A 24,830-nucleotide genomic window follows, 5' to 3' on the forward strand; every position below is an offset into this window, starting at 1 on the left:
TTTTTTTTTTTTTTTTTAAGACGAGGTCCAACTAAGTCACCAAGTTGGCCAGGCTAAACTCAAACTTGCAATCCTGCCTCAGCCTCCCAGAGTGCTGGGGTAACAGGTGTGTGCCACCACGCCTGACCCCTAACTTTTTCACTACAGCCATCCTAGTGGATGTGACATGGTATCTGTTTGTGGTTCTGATTTGTATTTCCTTGATGCTGAGTATCTTTTCATGTGTTTATTGCCCATCTGTCTACGTTATTTGGAGAAATGTCTATTGAGATCCTTTGGCCTTTTGTAATTAGGTTATTTGTCTTCATTGTTTAATTGTAGGATTTCTTTGTGTCTTCTGTCCATTAGTCAGCCTTCTGTCATTGTAACAAAATGCCTGAGATGGACAAAAGGGGAAGGGCCTAGTCTTTCTCCTGATGTGGAGTCCACAGTGTGGCAGCTCTTAGGGGTATAGCAAGATCAGGCCAAGAAGAATCAAGAACGCACCCAGAGATTGGAGGCAAGTTTATTACACTGGTAGACTGATCAGAGATTTCTCCACAAACTGATCAGCTCAGAGCTAGCAGTGAACAGGGTTTATATGGGTTAAGAGAAGCGGGGGTGGGAAGTGAGGCATTTATCAACAGTTGAAGGCATTTAGGAAGTTACATTTAGTTTACAGGATTATTTAATGGAAAAGTACACTGGATACAGACACTTTCTGAGAACAAAGGACAATGAAGGAGGACATGTGTTGGGTGTGGGAGTATGAGCTGGGGGTGCCTCTTTGTCAATTAGGTCAGCTAGCTGCAGGAGAACTCTTTTTTGCTCAGAAATCTTTTTTTTTGGCGGGGGGCGCTCACTGGTTTCAGAGGTTTCAGTCCATGGTCAGTTGGCTCCATTGTCTTGGGGGCCTGTAGCCAGGCAGAGCAACTTAGCAGGGACCGTGTAGTAGAGCATGATGGGACACAGGAAGCAGCAGGAAGCTGCTGAGGTCCCATGATCCCCTTCGAGGCCACACACCCCAATGACCTCACTTCTTCTTACTAGGTCCCACCTCCCAAAGGTTCAACCACCTCCTAATACTGCCACCAGCTGGAGACCAAACTTTCAACACAGAAGCCTTTGAGAGACATTTAAAGTCCAAACCACAGCAGTCTTGGTACAAATCCCTTTTTAGACATATTTGGAAAGATCTGCTCCCATTCTGTGAGTCTTCACTTTCTTGATGGTGTCCTTTGTATTCCAAGTTTTGCATTTTGTGCTTGCTTTGACAGCACATATCCAAAAGTTTTGAATTTTCATGAAATGCAATTTATCAATTTTTCTTTGGTTGCTTTTGTTTTTCATGTCATTTCTGAGAAACTACTGCTAACCCAAGGTCCCAAAGATTATTACTTTGGTCTTCCAAGAGCTTTATAACTTTAGGTCTTATGTTTAGGCCTTATGATGTGATGATTTTCTATATGACATGAGATAGGGTCCAACTTTTTTTTTTCCTGCATGTGGCTAACCAATCATCATAGCATCATTTGTTGGAAGGATCATTTGTTTCCCCTGTTGAATTATCTTAGCATCCTCATCCAAATCAATCAACCATAAATGAGTGGGTTTACTTCTGGATTCCCAGTTCTGTCCTCTTAATACCTTTGCCTGCTCATACACTGACGCCCACATCTTGCTTCTTATAGCATTATATAAAATCTTTCAAGTCAGAAATATGAGTCCTCCAGCTTTGGATTTCATGTTCAATGTTAGTTTGGCTGTTGCTGAACCTTTCCTTGAATTTCTGCATGAATCTTGGGATCTGTTCTTTCCTGTGATGAGTAATAAACAGTACTAAGTGGGGACTTGTCATAGAGCAGCCAAATGGCTTGTTCCAGATGTGAGCTCTTCTGAAGTACTGAGACCTAGGCTGGGCTCTGCCTTCCAGAAAGGATAGGAGAATTGCCCGAAGTGAAGATGAGAAGAAGAAATTAACCAGACGCCATAATTAGTCAATGACAAGCAGAAAAAATACTGGGCATTTTGGCTTTGGTTTGGGTTTTTGCAGTGCTGGGGATTGAACCCAGTGCCTCACACGTGCTAGGCAAGTGAGCACCAGGCTACATCCCCAGCTCTCTTTGTTTTATTTTAAGACAGAGTCTTACTAAATGGCCCAGGCTGCCCTCAAACTTGCAGTCTTCCTGCCTCTGCCTCCCAAGTAGCTGGGATTACAGATGTGCACCACCACACCTGGCTTGATATTAGGTGTTTTAGTTCACAGTGCAGATCATACTGTGAGTGGTACCCTGAGACTGAAGGGTAATTCCAGTTCAACATCCAAAGATGGTTCAGCTAACTGCAGCAGGCGTGCCTTGAGTGGAAAAATACACACTGGCGCCTGGGTCCAGGAAGCATGCGGGCCGCTGATGTCTCCAGGTTGTGGGGTTCAGACCCCAAGAGCCAGGCCTGACCTTGGTGCGTTCACGCAAAAGAGCTCACAGAGATCTGGGAGCACTCAGCTTGGACTTTTATTGAGCTCTTTGCCAGTTGCTCTGCTGGTGTAGAAGCCTTTGCCCCAGGGACTCTGTTTCTGAATCTGTGCAGTACAGGCACGTTAAGGTTCCCTTAGCTTTCATTCGAATCGGGGGGAAGAGAGTTTTCTGTGACTTCTAAGAATAACCTTCTGTGCATTTTACCTGCTGTCTAGTGGCAGAGTGAAGCTCCCTCAGCTGTGGAGCCCCTGTCCCAGGCAAAGGGAATTCTTTTTTGGGACAAAGTCCAGAGGAAAGATGATGGGCCTGAACCAGGAGCACTGAGCTGGTTAGGAAGGGCCCAACCCAGGGGTGTCCCCCCAGCCGCCCCAAATTCCCTGCACGTCAGGTTTGCCTCACACACCCTCACGTGTGTCCCCTCACATGTGTTCACAAATCTCACTCGTGCTCACACACATCCCTTCACACATGATCACACACATCTCTTCACATGTGCTCGCAAATGTTCCCTCACAAGGTCCTCACAAGCAGGCATCCTGCTCCAAGGCTGAAGCCCCTTCCCCATTCTTCCTTCCTCCTCACTTCCGGCTCCTCCGGGCTTCTCAGAGAGACTGTCTGTGATTGGGTGAGGGGAGGAGTGATCAGTGCTGGCAGACTCTGGGCCTCAGGCTTCTCCCTACTCACCAGGGTGCAACAGAAGCAGTCTCCATGGAATTCTGTGCGGTGTACTTTTCCTGTCCTGAGCTCAGCCCAAAAACATTAGCCGGTCCTTGAACCACCCGAGTCCCATTGCAGTGACTCCAGCAGGTACCGCCCAGGCAAGGGCTCAATCCCAAGCCAAGGTGGGACACAGCTCTTGTGAACAGAAGCCAGCCGGCTCGTTGGCTAGGCTTGTGATGCGTCCCCCACAGCCTCCTGCTGCACACACAAGCTGAGAAGTGGCCCTGGGAAAGGCCTCGGAGCCCCACCAGATGCACAGGGACTCGGGGACAGAGCCCCGGGGCAGGGCCTTCCCAGAAGCCATCGGGCCATGCTGAGTACAAAGTTCTCTCAGGAGCTCGCTTTACCCACAGGTGTCTTCATCCCGGGGATTGGGGGTATCAGGGAACAGAGGACTTTGGGTTCTGTACTTACTGGGGGCCAGATATTTTCATCTGGAGGACCATGAAGTGTTTTGTTTTGTTTCTAAATTATTCACTTTCTCAGACTCCTTGAAAATGTTCAGGCATGTGTTAAAGATTATTTAAACTGGCATTCTTTCATTCCAATTTATTTTTCCAAGTCTCCCCTTTCAGGTATACCCACCCTGCAGAAGGACAAGACCTCGCTTTATGTATTTTGCTTTGGGGGCTTTTCAAAAATATTAACTGCCAGTATAAAGTCTGTATTTAAAGTCACCGAGTGAATCCTGTTTGTTCAGTTGACAAGTTTGAATCTTTATCCAATTCTTTTCCTCAGGAAATGCTTCTGAACTGGCCTTAGGTACCACAGTTCTAATTTTTCTTGTTCTCTTAAGGCTATTTTCCTAAGTTATGCTCGGGTAGGGGTTCATATCTTCTCCTGGTCTTTACTATCTGCCGCTATTTTTTCTTTTCTTTTCTTTTTTTTTTCTACCCCAAGATCCTAACAATGAAGCGTGAGGTCCTTGGTACAAACCCGATCACCCAGGACAATGATTATCCAATGAGATCCTGAAAGCTGAAGCAAATGTTTGCCCAGCTCAGTTTAGGAAAACTGAGTTTAGCCCCTCACAGCATTCAGCTTGGCTCTAGACCAGGCTTTAAATTGAACGTGCATGACTTGTGTTCTCAGCAAGCTGCTTTGAGGAATTCCGCCCGGTGTGGCTTTTCCTGTCCTGAGCTACCCAGAGGAAAGAGGTGCTGCTGAGGTCGGGCTGGAGCAGGGCTTAGGGGCCTACAGAGGACCGGTAGAGGTGGAGGGGCCAGTGGAGCGCTGCAGGACAGCGGGTTCGGAAGACTTGGCAAAGAGGAAACAGACGAAGGCGAACCAGTGACTGCGGCTGACTATGAGTAACCAGCACCCTACCTCCTAACTTTGCGGAGCTCTTCTTTAGCGTACTAGTTTATAAATTTTGACCTGTCCAAAGCACCCGTAACGATCCACCTTCTTCGAAGTGGTGGTTCGGGTTTTGTGGCAGGTGGGAAGGGACAGTTTGCCCTGTAGCAGCCAAGCCCAAGAGTCAGGGTTATAATCTGAATCCAGGAGCGGGCAGGAGCTTGGCCAGGACCTGTGGCTTCGGCATAAAAACCCTCAATCCTCACTGAAGTCGAAAGCATGCACTGAGAGCAGCATCCCAGTTTCCCCTGCCAAACAGGAGGAAGGGCCGTGTGGTGCGCAACTGCCTGCCGTCCCCGACATCGGACGAAGGGAGTGGCCTCTCTGGTATCCTGGCAGAACAGGGCAGCGTCACGAGGGCTTCTGGTCAGGAGCTCAGAGAAGGTCCCCTCGTTCTGAGTAGGGAATTCACCTCCCACTGTGCATCCTCCTGGGGCCACCTCGGAGGGGGCGGGAAGTGCACTGGGCTGGTGTCTCCACACCTCCCTGCAGCGCAGGACCGGTCAGGACAACACCAAGCACTCAGATGAAACTACAGAAGCCTCAAATGAGAGCGAGAGCAGCAGCAGAGTGAACAGGGCAGACAGTAGCACCCACGCCAAGCAGGCTGATCCCCAATCAGAGATCTGCTGGGGACTGGAGGTATCGCTCTGTGGGTTCAGTCCCCAGAACTGGAGGGGAAAAATCTATTATCAACACCAGCAAACGTGAGAGCTCAGTCAGGTGCCAGGGATCGGGGTTCATTCTCTGCTGAGCCACACCCCCACCTCTCTCAAATGCAGTCATCCGTGGGGGAAGCAAAAGTATTCTGAACCCGTGGTGGAAGAGCCAAGGGGATCACTGGTCAGCACTATAAACTGGAAAGCTGCGCTCTCTCTGGGGGATGAGGAGACAGGAGGCCCAGCATCCTAAAAGTGCCTGAGCCAGCCGCAGAGGGACTGATGGAGCCTGCACCCCTTACTTGAGGGACCCCTCCCTTGGTGACTGACTTGGCCCAGCATGAGGGGCTCTGATGAGGTGCCTTTCTGAGTGACCCAAGGGCCAACAAATCAGTTCTGGTGCTGATCGTGGCCGTGAAACTGCAGTCTTTTCCCTAGAAGTCTGGGGACATTTTCCACCCTCTAACGACAAAGACCTGAGGTACCCGAAAGAGCTGTCTCTCATCTTCAGACACCCAAAGGCTTCTCTGGTCCACACCTCGGGGTTGGATCCCTACCAGGAAGCTCCTGTCTGATGGCTGCTGTCCCTCGCCCCCAGATGGGCAGGGATACTCGCTCTGGGGACTCAGCCCTTTCCCTGTGGAGGCTCCCAGCTGGGGACAACCTGAGCCTCCTCATAGGCTCCTCACGGCAGGGTGTGTCTGAGGGGAGAGGGAGCAGGCCACTGTCTGACCGTGTCCCCCACTGCCAAGTGGACCCGGGCCCTGGCATCTCCCCTGAGTCTGTCTGGCCCCAGCAGGGAGGGTGTAGGAGTCCTTAGTGGCCTGCAGCCCTGGCCACACTCTGCCTTCCTCCTTCTCAGAGCCCGGCAAGTGCCTCTCTCGGGCCCAGGCCACCACACAGGCCCAGCTGTCCTGCAGCAAGGTGGGCGGCGTGGAGGGCTGCTTCCTCTCCTGCCTGGCCCATACCCTCTTCGTGCCAGGTAACCCCAGGCTGTCCTAAGGGTGGGCACGTTGGGGGCTTCTTCCCTGGGGTTCCTGTTCCTGCTGCTCACAGGAATGAGCCTGACCTAGGAACGAAGACCCTGGTCCCCAAGTCCTCCTGGGCATCTGCCTGGCTCTCTGAGGTCTGGGCTCCTCCTTCCCCAGCTACTCACCTGTGTGCATGTGGCAAAATCGGGCTAACAGAGGGCCAGGGATTGAGCTCAGTGGTTCTGGTAACTGCCTTGTAAGCGCAAGGGCCTGAGTTCTATCCCCGGTACAAAAAACAAAAAAAAAAAAACAGGCTAACAGGGATCAGTCCTGATCTTCATCTCATTGAGCAACCCCTCAGAGGCCTCGAGAATCTGAGGCCCTGGAAGGGAGGTGCACCTAGGCCCACCTCACCCACTGGCCTCTCTGCAGACTCGGAAAACAGCTACGTCCTGAGCTGCGGCATTCCAGGTCTCCAGGGCAGGACACAACCAAAGCGCAATGGCACCGGCTCTGGCACTGGGCCCAGCTGCTCAGGTAAGCTCCTGGCCTGTCCATGCCACACATGCCTGGGTGGGCCCCTGGCTCTGTGTCCAGCGCTGTGCTGGGAGGGCGGAGGGGCACAGTGAGGGAAGATTCAGGGCAGGAACCAGCGCAGTGTGGGATCCTACAGACAAGGCAGAGCCAGGCCCTAGAAGCCAGGGGGCTGTAACCCAAGTCCCTGCCTAGCATAGTGGGCCACAGGGCTGTTCTGAGGTCTGGAGAACAGAGCAGTTTGATGGCCCTCCAATGCTACGAGTCCATGGGCCTCAGGTACTACTTCAGGGCATGTGTCCCTCCGCTGTGTGGTGAGGTTCTAAAAGCTCCAAAGCACAACTGCCCTTGAACCCCTGACCTGGAAGTTCCCAGGTGCAGCATGCTGGCCTCCTGTCAGCTTAGGGGCAGGCTGTATCCTTGCTGCTGAAGACACGGGATGTGATTAGAGGCCCAGCAATCACAGAAGTTTGTGGGAATTTAGGGTTCTAGGTGTCTGCATATTTCACACCCACTTCCTTGCCTCTCCTCCTCTTCCTAAAAGCCTTAGCTGTGTCTATGCCTTTGCCAGTGAGGCAGGAGGTGGGCAGCGTTCCATTCCTCTTCTGTAGGAGCCTCTGGCTGGACAGCCCCAGACTTAAACCTGACCTCGTGGCCCATTGGTCACCTTCCGCAGCCTTGCACACAGGGGAGGTTCTCCAACTGGGAGGGCTGTTAGGCCAGAGAGGCCCACTCCAAGCCACAGCTCGGGGAGACGTGGCCCCTGGGAGCCCCCACTCCCCACCACCTCCTTCTCCTCAGGAGAGGCCACCACCTGGGGGATTTTGACTTTCCCTAGATTCCCCCACTTCCCCCATCAAGCAGAAGGCCCGCTTCAAGACCAGAGATGCTAAGTGCCACCTCCGGCCCCGCAGTCGGGAGAGAGCAAAGGAGACCCCGAGGCAGCCATTGCTGGGTGAGTGCGCCACCCTGCACTGCCTACCAAGGGAGAGTGGGGAGTCCCCAGGCCTGGAGCTGGGGCCCACAGTCCAGTGGGGCTGGCTTTCCAAGGACAGGGGCCATAGCCCAAGGAGCCGTGCTTGGGGCACTACAGATGCTGGCCAGGTCTCAAGAAAAAAGCCAGCACCTGAGTAGGAAACTTGTATGCCCTAGGATCGAAATCACTTCCATCATCCCTGAGACACAACGCCCAGCACCCGCAACTTAAGGAGGAGAGGTTTATTTTGGCTCACAGTTTGTAGAAGTTTCAATCTTTGCATGGTCGGTGGCTCCAAGGCAGGGCAGCATAACGGAGGCCCAGTGGAGGGGAGCTGCTCATAGCCAGGAAGCAGAGAGCAGAGGGAGCAGAGAGAAGGGAGATAACCCCCCGGGCCACGTCCCCAGGGACTGCCTCTTCCAGCCAGACCCCACCTCCATCAGCAAGTCAGCTCCAAAAACCTGCACGTGCATGAGGCTTCGGGGGACATCTACATCTAAAGCGTAACTCCCAGCATCCACGGGGCACTGTCCCTGCCCCCTGGGGTTAATGAGCACACAGACTTGCCGTGTGGCCTGCTTGTGCCCCAGTGGAAGGAATTACGGCACTCACTTGGTACCACTCTTGAATGAGGTTGGCCATGAGTCTCCAGGCTTAGCTGTGGAGGGAAAAGGAGGTGGTGTCTCCGTGGGCAAACTCGCTGCAGGCCCTGCATGCAGCTCTACCTAGCTCAGCCACTAAGGCCACATGAGACCCTGAACCACCCCTGCCTTCTCTAGCCTCAATTTCCCCATCTGCTGCATGGACTGTTGGGCACAGAGGGACCCTTGCAGAGTGGCAGTCTCTGTGCAGGGCCTTGTAGGAACCCGTTCCCTGCCCAGGCCACCTTTGCCACAGCACCCCCTCCCTTGTCCAGACAACTGCCACGTGACTTCCGTGACCCTCAAATGTGACTCCTCCAAGAAGAGGCGCCGAGGCCGCAAGTCCCCATCCAAGGAGGTGTCCCACGTCATAGCAGAGTTTGAGGTGGAGCTGAAGATGGAGGAGGCCTCAGGTGGGTGAGGGGCTCGCTCGTGGGCTGCCGAGGACCTGGGGGACCGTCGGGGGTCAGGGGGTGTAAAGCCAGGCTCCCATCAGAGCCGCGGCAGGAGGAGGCAGAGACCAGCCAGGCAAGCAAGGGACACAGCACAGCCAGGGACAAGGACAGGAGAAGGGCACAGAGACAGCTGCACACCTCTCCCCACAGGGCTGTAAAGGGAGACGTGCGGCAGCCCCAGAACAGTTGCGCCAGGGCCTGTCTTTCCTGCTCGCAGAAGGGCTTGTCACACTATTTTGTGTTTCACGTCAACACGTTACTCTTGGCTGTGACAGAGGAGTTGAGAGGGATCAGCGAGTGTGTCAGGTGTGTGCCCGGCCCCGGGCATGGGCGCTCTGGCCCCTGCCCTGGCAGCATCTGCAGCCACAGGGAGGTGGGTGTGAAAACAAGCTACCCAGTCCTGGGGGACGCTGTGGGTGGTGGGGGAGTGAGGACAAGCGTACACAGAACTAAGGTCCCTCCCCAAGAGAGGGGGCTCCGGAAGCCTTCCCAGGAGAGGGGCCATTGAATCCGCGCTGGATTCTTCTACTGGGTAGAAGAGGTGGCAAGGAATGGCGTAAAGGCAGGGAATAGAATGCCGCAGCCACAGAGGGTGGATTCAAGGCCAAAGAACAGGACGTGATCTGAGGACGGGCAGTCCTCACCCTGTTCGGATCATGCGCACTCACACATGCTCACACACGTGCACCTGAGGAGCTGTGCCCTGGTTGTGTGACACATTGTGGTGAATGGAGGCCTGGCTTGTCCCAGGGTCTGCCCCCGCCGGCTCACGCCTCTCAGGTCCCTGGCTGCTCATCCGTCGGCTGGACACTGGCCCGGCCTGCTGTGAGGTTGCACTGAGGTGTTCTACACAGCCCCCCGCACTGCACAGGGCCTGGCACGGGGCCCTCCGCAAAGCAAGCAGCAGGTGTGAGCCCCTCTCCTGCCCTCTCCCGCAGACGCCTGTGACGAAGACTGCCTGCGGAAGCGGGCGGAACAGAGCCTGCAGGCTGCTGTCAAGACCCTGAGGAAGGCCATCAGCCGGCAGCAGTTCTACGTCCAGATCTCAGGCACAGAGTACGAGGTGGCCCAGCGGCCAGCGAAGGCCCTGGAGGGAGCAGGGTCCTGCAGCGCGGGCCAGGTGCTCCAGGATGGCAAATGTGGTAAGATGCTGTGACTTCCTGTCCCCCGCGCGTACAGCCTGGGCACGCCACAAGGAGCGGGAGGGGAAGACAGGAACACACAGGGACGGACGGAGGGCACACTGGGGTCCGCGTCCCTGCTCCAGGCAGTGGCATCGTCCATGTAACAGTGCAGAGCGGGCAGCCCCAGCCACAGATCAGAGCTCAGCTCAAAGCACAGGCTGGGCAGGGAAGCCACGAGCAGAGCCAGGACGGAGACTCAGACAGCATGGTGGGGAGCTGCTGTGGCCTGGGCGTGATGCGGGGCCTCACGATAGCCTTCTCTTATTTTCAACAACTCATTTGGGACTATTTCTAGCTTTCAGAGACATTGTTAAGCAGAACCAAAAACATGCATATTTTCTTCATCCACATTTCTAGAATTTGCTGGCATTTGCTATGGTAGGGTTTCCTGTGCGTGTGCTCCTCAATGTCCAACCCATACACGCCGTGACATTTCCTTTTTTTTTTTTTTTTTTTTTTTTTTTTTTTTTTTTATTTCTTCTGTTTTTATTTACTGGGGATTGAACCCAGGGCCTTCACACTGAGCTACATCCCTGGATCTTTTTTAATTTTTTTTTATTCAGAGACATGGTTTTTCTAGGCCACTAAATTGCCAGGCTGGGCTTGAACTATGATCCTCCTGCCTCAGCCACCCAGAAGGCTAGGATTACAGGCACGCACCACCAAGCCCAGCTACCCCGTTAACATTTCATCAGTTCTTCCAAACATGTCCCTTTTCAGTTCCTGGGCCCAGCTCCTATCCAGGAACGCAGGTCTCTTTCCTTGGCACACCTCTGAGGTACCTGGGGTCTAGCCAGCCCTTTCCTGGTGTGACAAACCCTCTATGTGTGGCTGACCCTTGGCACTGTCCATTGAGGTCTCCTCATGACAGCCGGCACCCGCTGTATCACAGGGCAGATAAACTGCAGCTGCCATCCCTGGTCCTCCGCTCTCTTGGACCCCGCAGGATACTGAGGGCCCTGGTTCCTGCTCCTCCACTCGTCTTTTCCCCCTACGATGGAGTAGTAGTTTTCTACCGATATCCTGCTCCTTGGGGCTCCCACCCACCAGCCCCAGTTTTCCTTGACATTTCCCACCAAATCCGGATATTCTCTATTCTGGCATTTGGCCTACTTAGCATCTCCTGTGAGAAAGAGCTTCCTTCACCAACGTGTGTGTGTGTGTGTGTGTGTGTGTGTGTGTGTGTGTGTGTGTGTGTGCATGTGCACGTGTGTGTGTGCAGGAGGGAAGGAGAGCGCTCCGCTCATGGCTCACACCATGACCTCCATCCAGTTCCACCCCAAGTTCTTTCTAACCTTCCCCTCCCTGTCTGTAAATATCTTCTCAAGCAGGGAAAGATATGGCTCCCTTCCTCCTTAATTTACCAATGTCCTGTTTATTTCTCTCCTCTGTTCTCACTGGCCCAATGTGGCCCGTCACCCTGGCCCTCTCTTCCACCCACATCTCCACATTATTTCCCCAACAGCCTCTGCCCAGCACCAAGCCCTCTTGCCGCTGTGTTTCTGAAGCCCCCAGCTGCTACCCTGCCTGGCATCCCGGGGTGCCGGATCCCTAACACAGGAAGGACAGGCTGAGGGATAGGGGCCTGGAGGAGGTGGCTGTGGAGCATCCAGGTGGAGACTTCCAGGAGACAGTGCAGTAAAAGACCAGGAAGTCAGGCTGGAGGGCAAGATGTGGACCACAGGAGGGGCTGGAGGGGTCCGCAGGGCCCTGAGGTCCTCATGGATGGCGCCACCCAGGCTGCCTTGGCTCTTCCAGGATGGAGCTGGGCCCCCTGGGCCCTGGAGTGCAGCATCTGCTGGTGGAGAGGCTGGCTGGGTACCCAGGAGGCAGCCAGGCCCACTGCCCACTCACCCCAGCTGTCCCTCCTCTCTGCCTCCACAGTGGCCTGTGCACCTGGCACCTACTTCAGTGGCGAGTGGGGCCAGTGTGTGCCATGCGTGTCAGGGACCTACCAGGACCTGGAAGGTCAGCTCAGCTGCACCCCGTGCCCCAGCAGTGACGGGCTTGGCCTGGCCGGTGCCCGAAACGTGTCCGAGTGTGGAGGCGAGTATGGGCCCGCCTGGTGGGGAGGAGGGGTCGGAGGCGGGGCCCCTCGACTGAGGCTCCCGAAGCCAAGGCAGAAGCCGTGTGCAGCCACAGAGCATGACACTGTCTACAGCACTTTGCCATTTCAAAGCCCCTGGGTTTCCACGTGGGCATCACCCAGACAGGGCACCGTGGCTCCCATCTGCCCCTGCTTTCCAGTGCCCTGTCATTCCACAGCCCTCAGGCACCCCAAGTACTTGGCATCAGGCAGCCTGCTGGAGACTTTACAGTGGGCACGCTCCTTGTACCTCACAGATCAAGGGGCCCGTGGGGAGGCACAGAGTTCTTCACGGTTGGCATCACATCCTACGCAATGCTCTGTCTTCACCAAAACACATCACAGGCCGAGCCATACGCTTCATGGGTCAGGAACTTTGCTCCTTACAAAGGACTTTACAATTTTGGACCAAGCATGGTAGTACACGCCTGCAATCCCAGCTACTTGAGAGGCTAAGGCAGGAGGTTCACAAGTTCGAAGTCACCTGGGCAACTTAGTGAGACCCTGTCACAAAATAAAAAATAAAAAGGGCTGGGCCAGTGCTCCCTGGGATCAATCCCCAGTATCACCATCCAACACACACACACACACACACACACACACACACACACACACACACACACACACGCATGGACAAAAAGTTTCCCTTGTAGCTGGTTGAAAGAGAGCCCTTTTTTAGTTTACCAAGCATGGTTTGGTTCTTGAAGGGCTTTACCACCTAGCACCCCACTCAGCCCCTCTGTGAGATGGATCTCCCAGCAGCCTCTCCTGCACCATTGTGGGGCTCTCCCTGCAGAGGGCACAGGGGACCTCAGCACTGGGAAGCGGGTACCTAAGGGGAGCAGAGAGCTCTGTCCTTCTTCTGGTGCCTTCTCCAAGTGTGGTGACTGTTGAAGCTCAGGATGGCCACAGGAGGACAGTCCCTGAGTCTGGGCCAAGAGGACTCTGAACCCACTTCTCACCTAATGCCGGGATGCCTGCATACTTCCTTCCTGCTGGACTCTGGAACATTCTTTATGTTGAGCTGAAGTCAGCTTTCCCATGGTCCCTTCTCTGTCCCAGCACTGCCCTTGGAGCCTCAAAGACCTTCCACCTCCTCCCACTTTTCTGACACAACCGACCACCCTCTCCGTGCACAGGGACGACAGGCTTGGCCAGGCTGCCCCACCCCACCCCGTGCCCATCCCAGGGCCCAGGGCCACCAACACCCAATCTGAGCCGTGACCTCTGACTTGCAGGCCAGTGCTCTCCGGGCTCCTTTTCAGCCGATGGCTTCAAGCCATGCCAGACCTGTCCCCTGGGCACGTACCAGCCTGAGCCTGGGCACACAGGCTGTTTCCCCTGTGGTGGGGGACTGCTCACCAAGCATGAGGGTGCCACCTCCTTCCAGGACTGCGAGGCCAAAGGTGAGGGGGCCCCACTGCCCGCCACTATACGCCTCCCATCTCCTCTGCCTGGGCACCTTCAAGATCAGGGGGACCCTCAGGAATGCTGGGTGCGGGGTCCACGCCTCCTTCACAAGCTGGTGACCTGTCTCACCTTCAGTGGGCTCCCTCTCCTCGTCTGTCTGTCTGTCTGCCTGTCTGCACCACCAGCCAAGGTCCTAGGTCCACAGAGCCTGTGTGGTGGCTGCTTTACCTTGACACAAAGACAGCCCAGCCTCCAGACCGCCCCAGCTGTACACCAGTCTAGACTTGTTCTTTCCCTTCCTTTCCTCCCTTTCTGCCCTGAACCCCTTCGTGCCCACAGTTGCCCCACTGCTCCCTGAAAATTGCTCCCATCGAGGTGACCCACAGTGCCCCCTGGGTTGCTGAGAGCCACGCACGTCCTCTGTCTGCCTCTGGCATGGGCCCCTCCGTGTGCTCTTCCTGGAGTCCAGCACACAGCTCTTGTGCTGCATTTGTGTCCCAGCCAGGCGGCCGCTCAGCCTCCTGAGCATCTGTCCCCTCATCCCCCAGTGGGGAGTACTTGGGTGGTGGAGGTCTCGAGTGTGTGTGGGGTGCTCCTTGCCCTGCCTTGGCGCACAGACCCCCACCCGTGCGTCCCCTCCTGCAGTGCACTGCTCCCCCGGCCACCACTACAACACCACCACTCACCGCTGCATCCGCTGCCCTGTGGGCACCTACCAGCCCGAGTTCGGCCAGAACCACTGTATCACCTGTCCGGGCAACACCAGCACCGACTTCGACGGCTCCACCAACGTCACCCACTGCAAAAGTAGGTGCCACTCTTGTGGGAGTGGGAGGCCGGGCACGCTGGGCAGGCGTGGGTGAGACCTGGCCTCACCCCTCTGAGAGGAAGTCTGCGCCTGCCTGAGCCCAAGCCGGGAGGGGCAGTGCCCGCCGGGCGCACTGTCCGAGGGCGCTGTGCATGGGTCGCCCTCGCCCTCCAGACTCCGTCTGTGCCCCGGACTCCAGGCTTCACACATTGATGCTGTGTTACTTTACATTCATTTTGCAGTTTCTGCGTTTTACCTTTTCCTAATCAATTTTGTGGGGCTTCTGATCATGTCTAGAACCATCTAAAAGCCTGTGAAGGGCATTTATTCCTGGAGGTGACAGCCAGGCACGTGACCCTCAGAGCCAGAAGAGCAGTTGAGCAGAGGAGTCTGCAGGTGGAGGGTTTTTATAATCTTGATGGGTAAAAGTAGGAAAGCCGGGTGATGGGGAAGTTTCTGGAACGCTGAAGGTGGAAAGGAAGCGTTTCCCAAAAATCTTGACAGGAGAAAATACTTCAGTGAGAACGCACAGGAAATGAATATATATTTAATATTATATTTAGTTCGTTTTGCAAAATTTATTTCTTTATACCTTTAAGGCGCAGAACCATTTGTCTCATTAAAATGTCACATCTGGCCTCTCCGAGGATGCAGTAGTTAGCAAAGAAAGGAAAACACGTATCTCTTTCCTCGCTGCGGTGCCCTCCCGTGGTCTCCTACCCCTGGTGGAGAGGGCACCCATGCCACGGCTGGCAGGCTCAGCCCAGGTGCCTGATACCTCGGATGGGTGAACCGAGAGAAAGGGCAAGCGCTGCTTCCCTCGGGAGAGAATCAGGGGCTGACAGGTGGGCGCCGACAGCCCGCAGGGTGCTTGGAAAGCAGGGTGACTCTGCATCAGGCAAGGCAGCCCCCTGAGAAAGAGCAGCTCAGGCTGGGCCTCCAAAGCCAGCAGGCGGAAAGGGGCAGCCAGGCTGGGACCCAGGCCAAGGCTGGGGCACACGGAGGGCTGAGTGGAGGCTGGCTGAGCACTCAGCCAGCTGCGCCTGATCAGGCCCTCGGGCCACGGTGCCCACAGACCAGCACTGCGGTGGCGAGCTTGGTGACTACACGGGCTACATCGAGTCCCCCAACTATCCTGGCGACTACCCGGCCAACGCGGAGTGTGTGTGGCACATCGCGCCACCCCCCAAGCGCAGGATCCTCATTGTGGTCCCCGAGATCTTCCTGCCGATCGAGGATGAGTGCGGAGATGTCCTGGTCATGAGGAAGAGCGGTGCGTGCTGGCCCCAGGGCTGGGGCTGGGGACGGGACGCAGCCTCAGCCACTCACCAACGCCCCTCCTCCTCTTGGTGCGGCTCCAGGGGCAGGAGCAGGTGCACAGAGTGTGCCCTTGAATGTGGCTGTAGGAGCAACGTGAGGAGGTCGGGGAAGCTTAGCGGTGCCCTAAACAGGACCTAGCGGGCCCCGATGCCTCCCCACAGCTGGATGGTCCGGCCAGCTGCAGCCCCTTCTCCCCGCCCCCCATCACACAACCCAGTGAGACCCCGGAAGTGCCCCTCCTCCTCTCCCCGAGGCTTGGGTGAGCAAACGGCCTCCCAGGCACACCGTGAAAGCTGGAGGGTTGGACAAAGGCGCCTTCCACAGGGGCGTGGACGAGCGTGTGCCTGCGTCCTGGCAGTGAGAAAGCAGAAGCAGCTGGGTGCCCCCGCAGGGACCTGGCAGAGACCTCACTGCCGTTGCCAGGTGTGGGCACTCCATTCCCAAGTCCGGCACCACCTGCTCAGTGAGGCTGCCGAACGGAAAGAGCAAGGGAGCTGCCCGAGGTGCCTCAGCCAGCCAGAGCCCAACCCAGGACCACTGCCACACCCATCCCTGTCAGGGCCTCCACCCCGCTGCCTTGTCCACCGCAGCTCACCTTCCTCCAGGGGCACCCGGGAAGGCTCCCTGGGGAGCAGCAGGACGCCCTTGCTCACTGGCTCACAGGAGAGAGGCCTCCCAAACCTGACCCCAGGCTCTGGCCTGCACACTCTCCTCAGGGGCCCAGCGGGGCTCTGCACAGGGAGACAGAGGCTCGTCATAGAGGGGCTGTAGGAGTGGGTTCACCAGAGCAGAACAGGAACACGGAGGGAGAACCCAGAGGCTTCCTAGAGGAAACCGGCCTCAGAAGGGCCAGGAGAACCGGGACCAGTGCTGGGAAGAGCTGCCTGTTTGACGAACCAGGCATTGCAGGCTCAGGGGACCAGCCGGGTGGGAAGGTGAAGCCCTGCAGATCTGGGGACGCTTCCACAATGGTGAGGCTCCCCGCAGCCTCCCCCACATCTATCACCACCTACGAGACCTGCCAGACCTACGAGAGACCCATCGCGTTCACATCCCGCTCCCGGAAGCTCTGGATCCAGTTCAAATCCAATGAGGGCAACAGCGGAAAAGGCTTCCAAGTTCCCTACGTCACGTATGACGGTAAGGTGGGACCCTGTCCTCACAGCCACTGCGTGCCAGGCCCAAAGGAAGCGCAGTCACCTGTCCCTGTCAGCAGGCAAAACAGAGACCCAAAGGAAGCGCAGTCACCTGTCCCTGTCAGCAGGCAAAACAGAGAGGCCATGCCTGCAAAGGTGTGGAAGGTTCAGCAGGGCAGCTGCAGCTGGAGGAGGAAGGGTGTGCAGGTGGAGGAAGCCCCTGGTGCTAAGGCCCAGGCAGAGCTGCGCCCGGGCCATCCCACAGCCGGGGAGGGCAGGGGCCACAGTGGGAGGGTCTCAAGCCCTTGCCTTTGCCTCTGGCCTGGCTGTGCAGAGGACTACCAGCAACTGATCGAAGACATCGTGCGCGACGGGCGCCTATACGCCTCGGAGAATCACCAGGAAATCTTGAAGGTGAGTTTACTGGGGGCATCCATGTGACTGAGAGAGTGGCCGGACAATCTCTACGCCCCCACCTTGGCCGTCCTGACCCCTGGCCCCTGGAGAAAGGAGGAAGGGTGATGACAGGATCCTGAGGAGGAAGAGGGCCTGGGGGTAGGGGCCCCCGCACAGAGACTGGGGCTGACACATCTGTCCCCCCAAATCAGGAGACCCGAGGCCAGCTCGCTACTGGGAACCTGGTCACATGGCCTCGGGCAGGTTCTTTGCCTGAGGTTGTCAACCTCGCTTTCCTGCCTGTGAAATGAGGTGGTGTCCTAAAATCAGCAGATTCCACCCACTACTGTTATCACTTAGAGACACTGTGCTACTGGGACTGGACTCCCCCCTCATCTGTGGTGGCCTTGAGCAGCAGAGCCACTGAGCCATAAGGGGAGGCTGTGGCTGTCACTTAGCAGCACTGGTCAGAGGCCCAGGGATTGGCTCTCACCAAGAAGGCCAGACCTGGTGGGCCCTGGCCCAGCCTCTGGACAGCAGGCTCCTTAGCATTTGAAGATCCCCCGTCCCATGTCTTGCAGGACAAGAAACTGATCAAAGCTCTGTTCGACGTGCTGGCGCACCCCCAGAACTACTTCAAGTACACAGCCCAGGAGTCCAAGGAGATGTTCCCTCGCTCCTTCATCAAACTGCTGCGCTCCAAAGTGTCCCGGTTCCTGCGACCCTACAAGTAACGCTCAGTGCTGGCCTGCGGGACGGCGAGGTGGAGGGAAGACTCCCTTCCCTCCAAGGAGGAGCAGAAGAAAGCCCCTGGGCCTCTGTGTCACCTTGGGAAACCCGTGACATGTGCCCCTCGGGGAAGCTGTGGAGGGCTGGGACCAAGCCCAGGCCTCCCTCGGATCTGCCGTCCCAGGGGGAACTCTTTGCTGCAGGATGCCTTTGTCCCTCCCTTCACCTCTTCACTTCCCAGGACACCACGAGCACGGTGTCCTGGCAGGACGCTGCCTTACCACGACGCGCCACGCCCGCTTCACGTGTGGACAGCGAGTGCCCGCCCTACGCGTGGCATTTCAGGAGAGAAGAAAACGGCCGATGCTGTCCCTGGGACACTGGAGGAGGCGTGGGCAGATGTCAACCACACAGGAAGGAAGGCCGGGGAAGCGGGGAAAGGAGCCAACACGTACGGGTGGACAAGTCTGCCTTGATGCCCTCAGGGCCGCCAGACTCCTCCGGCTGTGGGCACAGGACATGGTGCCCCTTCGCTGGGCTCTGAGGACGCTGTAATGGATGGGACGGAGCTGCAGGGGGCGAAGCTAGGTCTGTGCTTTCCCTCAGTGGGACATCTAAGTACTATATATATGTGGGAATATCAATATAAGATTATATGTATATATATAGTCTTATATTTACACTTCTGTTGTGAACACATTAGGAAAATGCTCAGTGTGGGTCGCTGCAGCCAGCCTGCCTAGAGAATTACGATGCTCCTCCTGTGACTGGCACCTCCCAAGGCAGGTGGGGAGAGCCAGGCTGGCCCCGTGCATTCTTAGGAACTGGGCTTAGTACTGTCGGAGCGTCGGCCCCACCCCATGCTCCTCGTGCTGCCCCCAATGGGACCCCGTGGATGGCAGCCCTCCCTGGGGATGCAGGGCCTCGCCACGAACTTCAGAAGGGGCCTGCGTTCCGGCCCTGTGGTGACGCCCCCTGGGTTTTGTGTTGTGCCCACAAATCGCCAGGAAATGAGGTCTTTCTCAAGGGAACCTGGAGCAGCCACCCACTCCTCACCTGTCAGGCCTCCTTTCTGCCACACTTTTGTCCCCTTGGACACAAGGAGTCAGTGGGACGGGGAAGCCAGCACCTGGGACAGCCTGTTGAGAGCACCGGTGTACCAGGGTCACACCAAGTCCTCGTTGCTTGTCATACCGCTCGCTGCCAGCTGTAAGCTGTGCATAAGATACAGTCTGTATTTTTCAGGTTAACAAATGTTAAAACTTCCAAGGGACACAAAAATCTTAAAAGGAACTCCAGCCACTGATTCCAAGTGGCCACCAGGGTTCCTGCTCCCAGCCCAGCCTGACTGACGGAAGGTTTGAGAAATGCACGCGGCCCAAAGACACTGGCAGGTGAGCGGGGTCACGAGAGCATGGCCTGGTGACTGGCACACAGGGTGTGACACATTCTACAGTCCAGAAAAGGACTTGGGACTCAGGAATGAGTCACCACCATCACACACATCTACCAAAGATGAGTCCCCGGCTGCCACTGGCCACTTTCTCGGATCAAGTCCAAGTGGAAAATGGTGCGCAGAGCCTCTGCACTTGCTGAAAGGTCCAGGTTAACTGATAGCCCTGCCAGAAGCCACACTGCACCTCTGCTGGTCACAGTCCTTGCAGGCCAGCCTTAGTTTCCAGAAAGAGACCCCCCTTCCTTTGTCAGGGTCCCCAGAAAGAAGTGCAGATGGCAAGTACACAGGAGGACGCTGTGAGGGACTTAGACTCTTTATTAAGGTTCTCCATGGAAACAAGACCAACAGGATACACAGAGAGAGAGAGATCACACGGACTTATGAAAACCTCCTCACAGAACTGTGGAGGCCGAGACTCTTTGAGGCACTGTGTGCATGCTGGAGAAGCCAGAAGCTGGCAGCATGGTTTAGGCTAAATCCAACCAGAGAAGCTGGGCACCCTAGAGTCCAGAGGCCCGAGAACCAGGAGCAGAAGGGGAATCTCCCAGCTCCCAGAGAGTGAACTGCCCCTTCCTCCACCTCTTTGTTTTATTGGGGCCCCTCAGCCAACCCAGGTACTGGATGCCCCCCATGCTGGGTCTTTGCCTAATCTGCCGGTTCCCTGAAAACTCCCCAGGAACCCCATGAGGAACAGTTTACCAACTGTCTGGGTCTCCAACTAGGCCAGTCAAGCTGACACATAAAATGAACTATTGTGCTTCTTAAGGATGTTTTTAATGCCTTCAAAACACAGAGAGGACCGGAAAGCACTTTCGGGCTCTCCTGAGTTTTCCCTGTGATCCCTGAGTGGTTCTGTCATCTGTACGCCCATGAAGCCACCTCCCCATGTCTGCTCTCATCCCACATCTGTCACCAGCACTGTGGCCACTGCATGCCCAGTGTCCGCAGGGCAGAGCAGGACAGGGCAGGCACAGGGCAGGTTCCTCCTCCTCCTCCTCCTCTCACCATCAAACCCTTCTGTAGCTGTTGTGCTACGAAAGAGGCTTTGAGAAGGACCGGGTAGCCAGAGACGCAAGGTCACCAGTTGCCCTCACCGTCACCAACATCCCAGTGACATAAAGCCCAGAGTTAGGGTCTGCTGCAACTCCCTGCGTTGTAGAACTTTGGATCCCAGCCATTAAAGCCAAAGCCGACCCCGGTTCTCATGGGGCTCTCTGGACAACAAGTACATTTCCACGAGCTCACATGCTGCGGGGCATGTCTTCCTGAGGAGACTTTAGGAAAGAGGGAAGGTGGGGTCAGCCATGCAGGAGCCTTCCTGGTGAGAAGCCGGAAATGGAAGCACTGAGCTGGAAGCTGGCTTTGGCTTTGGTCAGCCCTGGTCCCGTGGCGCGGCCAGTCAAGGAGCTGCCAGAAGCCACACTGTACCCTGTACTCCCAGCAAAACGGTACAGGACAGTTTCTGGAAGCAGAAGCCCTGCCGTCTGGTGAGGCCTGGAAAAGGGTCTGTGGAGCCTCCAGATTCCTCTGAGCTTAGTGCAGCTCCTGGGCCCCTGGCTGGGCTTCCCAGAGTGGACCCAGGAGTGCAAGCAACACCTCAGCACTTCACACTTCTACCCACACACCTGGCCTCTTCTGCTTTGCAGGCCCACAAGGGAGAGGTCTGCACCGAGGTTCAGTGGCCAGCCACACCCTCAGGCAGCCTCCTCTGCTGCCCAGAATCAGGCTCTTTATGTCCCCGTTATTCTCTTTGTGCTGCCTCTCTTGGCTTCGGGCTCCACCCGGGCCCTCTAACAGCAAGATCAGCCTGTGCTCCCCAACACAATCCACCCCGGCCAATAGTGGTAACCACTTTTCCAAACTGGCTCCCGCCCTTGCTGGGGACACGCAGCACCCAGAAAGGCCCCAGAAAGCGGTGCAGGGCCCCAGAAAGTGACCACAGGGGCCAGGTGTGAAAGCCTTTAGAGCGACCTCTGACCTCTAACAAATGCACTGTCAGGGTCGGGGCTGTTGTGAGTCCTTAACTGAATCTAGCAGCTGATGTTATTCAGGACCTCCACCACCCCTGCTTGAAAAGGAAGAAGTGAATTTAGCAGCATTTACCAAGCATTGACTGTGTGCCGGGCTCCTAGGAAGACAGGGGACAGGGAGGCACAAAGATGACAGCCTGCCCAGGACAGCAGCCACCTGGCACAGCCAATGCCCCAGAAGGCAGGCACCTCTCTTCTCGCCCAGGGACCCAACTGACTTACTCACTCGCTGCCGAGCCACCTGTAGCTGATAGCAAGGTCCCATCGCTTCACCAAAGATACTCATGGGACGGTGCTCAGCTGATGCCATTCAGGATTTGATCTGCGTCGAAATGCCCATGGGCTACACAGAGACAAACAAAGAGCCCCTCTTCTCCCCAATGCCTCTGCTCCATGGCCCCCATGGGTTATGAGCCCTTCAGGAATGACCCGGAAGCAGGACAAGGCTTGAGTCTACCCTGTGCTGCTTGTCTTGCTTTTAAAGGTACAGTAGAGGAAGCCACCCCAGGCCCAGGAAACACAGGCATGCACATGCTGCCTCCAGCATCCTCCTCTTATGGCCCCCACAGAGCAGGCCCTGGGGTCCCCTGAGGCCTCCCAGCCCCCGCTGTCCCAGAGCCCATTGGATGGTCCCTTTGAAATTGTCCAGACTTCCCAAGTCTCACCAGGAAGTGAATATTCATCCATTGTCATCCGAACCTAGAGCTTGGAGCCTCAGCCTGGGACAAGAGGATCCAATCCAAGGGTGGCCCGGAGGCATGGAGAGTGACCTCAGTGATACACCCTCCCTCGAGAAGCACTAAACATTCAGAGAAATGATGTCTTAGGCCAGGGGACAGGGTGCTCAGTTATGAGCTGGCACTGCCAGCTCCTACCTACGCCTGCCCGTGTCCCAGGGATGCCCCTCAGCATCGCACAGCACAGTGAGCGTCGTGCCTGTGGGAAGATCTGGGGAAAGGCAGAGAGGCAGCGTCATAGTGCCAAGGTTTGGTTTCCAATCCAGAGTAGATCTAGGGCGGGGAAACTTCAGATTCTGCCAGGTCAGAACCCTAAACACTGAGCAGGCCCAGTCCATAGGGCCCTGGCGTCAGCTGCCAGGGAGCCGCACTCTCACCCGCAGCCCTGTCCTCCACCTCCTGCCAAAGGCCCACGCTGGCCCAGCGCTCACTGGCCTCTGCTGCAGTGTTGACACAGAGCAGCGTAGCCACGTTTTCCTGTCAGTTGCCTCCAATATTCAAAGCTTTGTGTCCACCGCCGTGTCCCCTCACATGCATGTAATTGAGCATTTGTGAAAATCACTTTAATAATAAAAAATGAACCTAAATATTGCTCTGCTCTCTTCTTCATTAGAGATCACGATGGGGGTGGGAAAAGGCAGTTGGAGTCCAGAAAAGAAAAAGAGTAAGAAATCTTGTGACTGTTGAGGGCTGACGGGCTCCAGTAACCTTCTGGAAGGCACAGCAGGGAATTAGAGATCTGCAGGTGGAGAAGCAGAGGGCACCCAAGTTACTGCCAGAAAGTAACATGTCCACGCCTCCCATCCCTTTTCTCCTCAAGACTTACATTAAAAAAAATGTTATTTGGGATTGTGGGTGTAGCTCAATGGGCGAGCATTTGCCTAGCATCTTCAAGGTCCTGGGTTCCATCCTCAGTACCCAAGAGAGAAGAGACCCAGACAACGCTCTGTATGCATTTTTCTGAGACTATGGCCCATGGCTTTCACCAGATTCTAAAAGAAGTCTAGACCCCGTCAGGGCTCATAGCAACTACTCTCCAGAGTGATGCACCCTCTATACACTACACAAGAGAAAACAGTGTATAAAATACCAGTTGACATTCTGAATAAATAACAGGATGAACACTCTCACTTCTTGGTTTAGCACAGTGGCTTAGATGTCTAAGGAGGTGCCAGGGTGTAGCACAGTGGTAGAGCACATGCTTAGCATATGCAACGCTCTGGGATCCATCTTAGCACCACAAAAATAAGTTCAAAGTGATTTTTTCAAGTTTACCCAAAAGAATTGAAAGCAGGGACTTGAACAGGTGTTGGTACACCAAGTTTGTTTATATCATCATAGTTCACAGTCACCACAGTGAGGCAGGAGATTAAGGCATGGCCAGTTGGCTGGAACCAATCAGAAAGTGCTGCCTTCAGCTCACGGCCACTGTACTCTGAGAGACAGAAGCAGAAGGATCCCAAGTTGAGTCCCACATGAGCAACTTAGCTCGACCCTGTCTCAAAATAAAAGATGGAAAAGGGTTGGAGATTGAGCTCAGCAGCAGAGCATCCCTAAGTTTGATCCCCAGCACAAAAAAATCAATTCTATTTCTACACTCTTAACAATGAATAATTGGAACATGAAATTTTTAAATTCAATTTATATTTGGTTTTTGTTTTGTTTTGTTTTGGTACCGGAGATCGAACTCGGGTCCTTATGCTTGCTAGGCAGGCGGCAGAACCACTGAGCTAAATCTCAGCCCTTCAATTTATAATGGATGTGGTGACACACACCTGTGATCTCAACACTCTTCGAGGCTGAGGCCGAAGGGTCACAAGTTGGAGTCCCACCTGGGCAAGATTCTGCCTCAAAATAAAAAAACAAAAAGGTCTAGGAATGTGGCTCAGTGCAAAGGCTCTAAGTTCAATCCCCAGTGCCCAAAACATCCATTTATAATAGCATCAAAAAGAATAAAATATGTATGTATAAATTTAACAACTGAAGTGCAAAACTTGTACAATGAAAACTACATAAAGAAATTAAAGAAGATCTATATTCTTGGAGTAGCAAACAATATTGTTCAATGGCGATATGCTACAAAGTGATCTACAGACTGCGATTCCTATCAAAATTCTGACCACCCTTTATGCAGAAATGGGACACGCAGATCCTAAAATTCATATGGAAATACCAGGCCTCCATAATAGCCAAAATAACTTTGAAAAGAGAACAAATGTGGAAGACTTGCACTTCTCGTTTTCAAAATATACTGCAGACCCAAATTAACCCAGAGTGTGTGGTACTGTCATAAAGACAGACAGATAAATGGAAGAGAATTCAGCATCAGAAATGAACCCTTACGTGCTCACTTCAGCAGCACATATACTAAAAATTGGAATGGTACAGAAATGAACCCTTAAATTTATCACCAGTTGATTTTTCAGCAAGGATATCAAGATAACTCAAGGCGGGAGGGAATAACCTCTTCAAAAAATAGTTCTGGGCCACAGGACATGGTGGTGCATGCCTGTAATTCCAGCACTCAGGAGGCCGAGGCAGGGGCATCACCATGAGTTCAAGGCCAGCCTGGACTACATGGCAAGACCCTGTCTCAAAAAACCAAAAAAAAATTTTTTTAAATAGATGATGATGATGATGCCAGCTAGGACAGGCTGGGGGTTTAGCTCAGCGATGTTGCTGCCTGCATCTCAAGCACAAGGACCTGAGTTTGGTCCCCAGTACAAAAAAAAAGCTGAAGTTTGAAAAAAAAAAAAAAAAAAAAAAAAAC

General features: G+C 54.9%; 1 protein-coding gene across 1 annotated transcript in view; it reads left to right on the forward strand.

The window, feature by feature from the left end:
* Scube1 (signal peptide, CUB domain and EGF like domain containing 1) overlaps positions 1 to 22,658 on the forward strand; it is a 105,454-nt gene extending 82,796 nt beyond the window's left edge. Inside the window, exons 12-23 of the mRNA XM_010634380.2 lie at positions 6,054 to 6,173; positions 6,595 to 6,699; positions 7,535 to 7,651; positions 8,589 to 8,726; positions 9,707 to 9,910; positions 11,837 to 11,998; positions 13,277 to 13,444; positions 14,094 to 14,255; positions 15,332 to 15,529; positions 16,564 to 16,716; positions 17,047 to 17,126; positions 17,690 to 22,658. Coding sequence (XP_010632682.1) covers positions 6,054 to 6,173; positions 6,595 to 6,699; positions 7,535 to 7,651; positions 8,589 to 8,726; positions 9,707 to 9,910; positions 11,837 to 11,998; positions 13,277 to 13,444; positions 14,094 to 14,255; positions 15,332 to 15,529; positions 16,564 to 16,716; positions 17,047 to 17,126; positions 17,690 to 17,842 — 1,760 coding nt within the window. The 3' untranslated portion in view covers positions 17,843 to 22,658. The remainder of the gene's footprint in view (positions 1 to 6,053; positions 6,174 to 6,594; positions 6,700 to 7,534; positions 7,652 to 8,588; positions 8,727 to 9,706; positions 9,911 to 11,836; positions 11,999 to 13,276; positions 13,445 to 14,093; positions 14,256 to 15,331; positions 15,530 to 16,563; positions 16,717 to 17,046; positions 17,127 to 17,689) is intronic.
* The last annotated feature ends 2,172 nt before the right edge of the window (positions 22,659 to 24,830 follow it).

This window comes from Fukomys damarensis, unplaced genomic scaffold, assembly GCF_012274545.1.
Source record: "Fukomys damarensis isolate Sample0158 unplaced genomic scaffold, DMR_v1.0_HiC HiC_scaffold_19, whole genome shotgun sequence".
In the NCBI taxonomy this organism is placed as follows: Eukaryota; Metazoa; Chordata; class Mammalia; order Rodentia; family Bathyergidae; genus Fukomys; species Fukomys damarensis.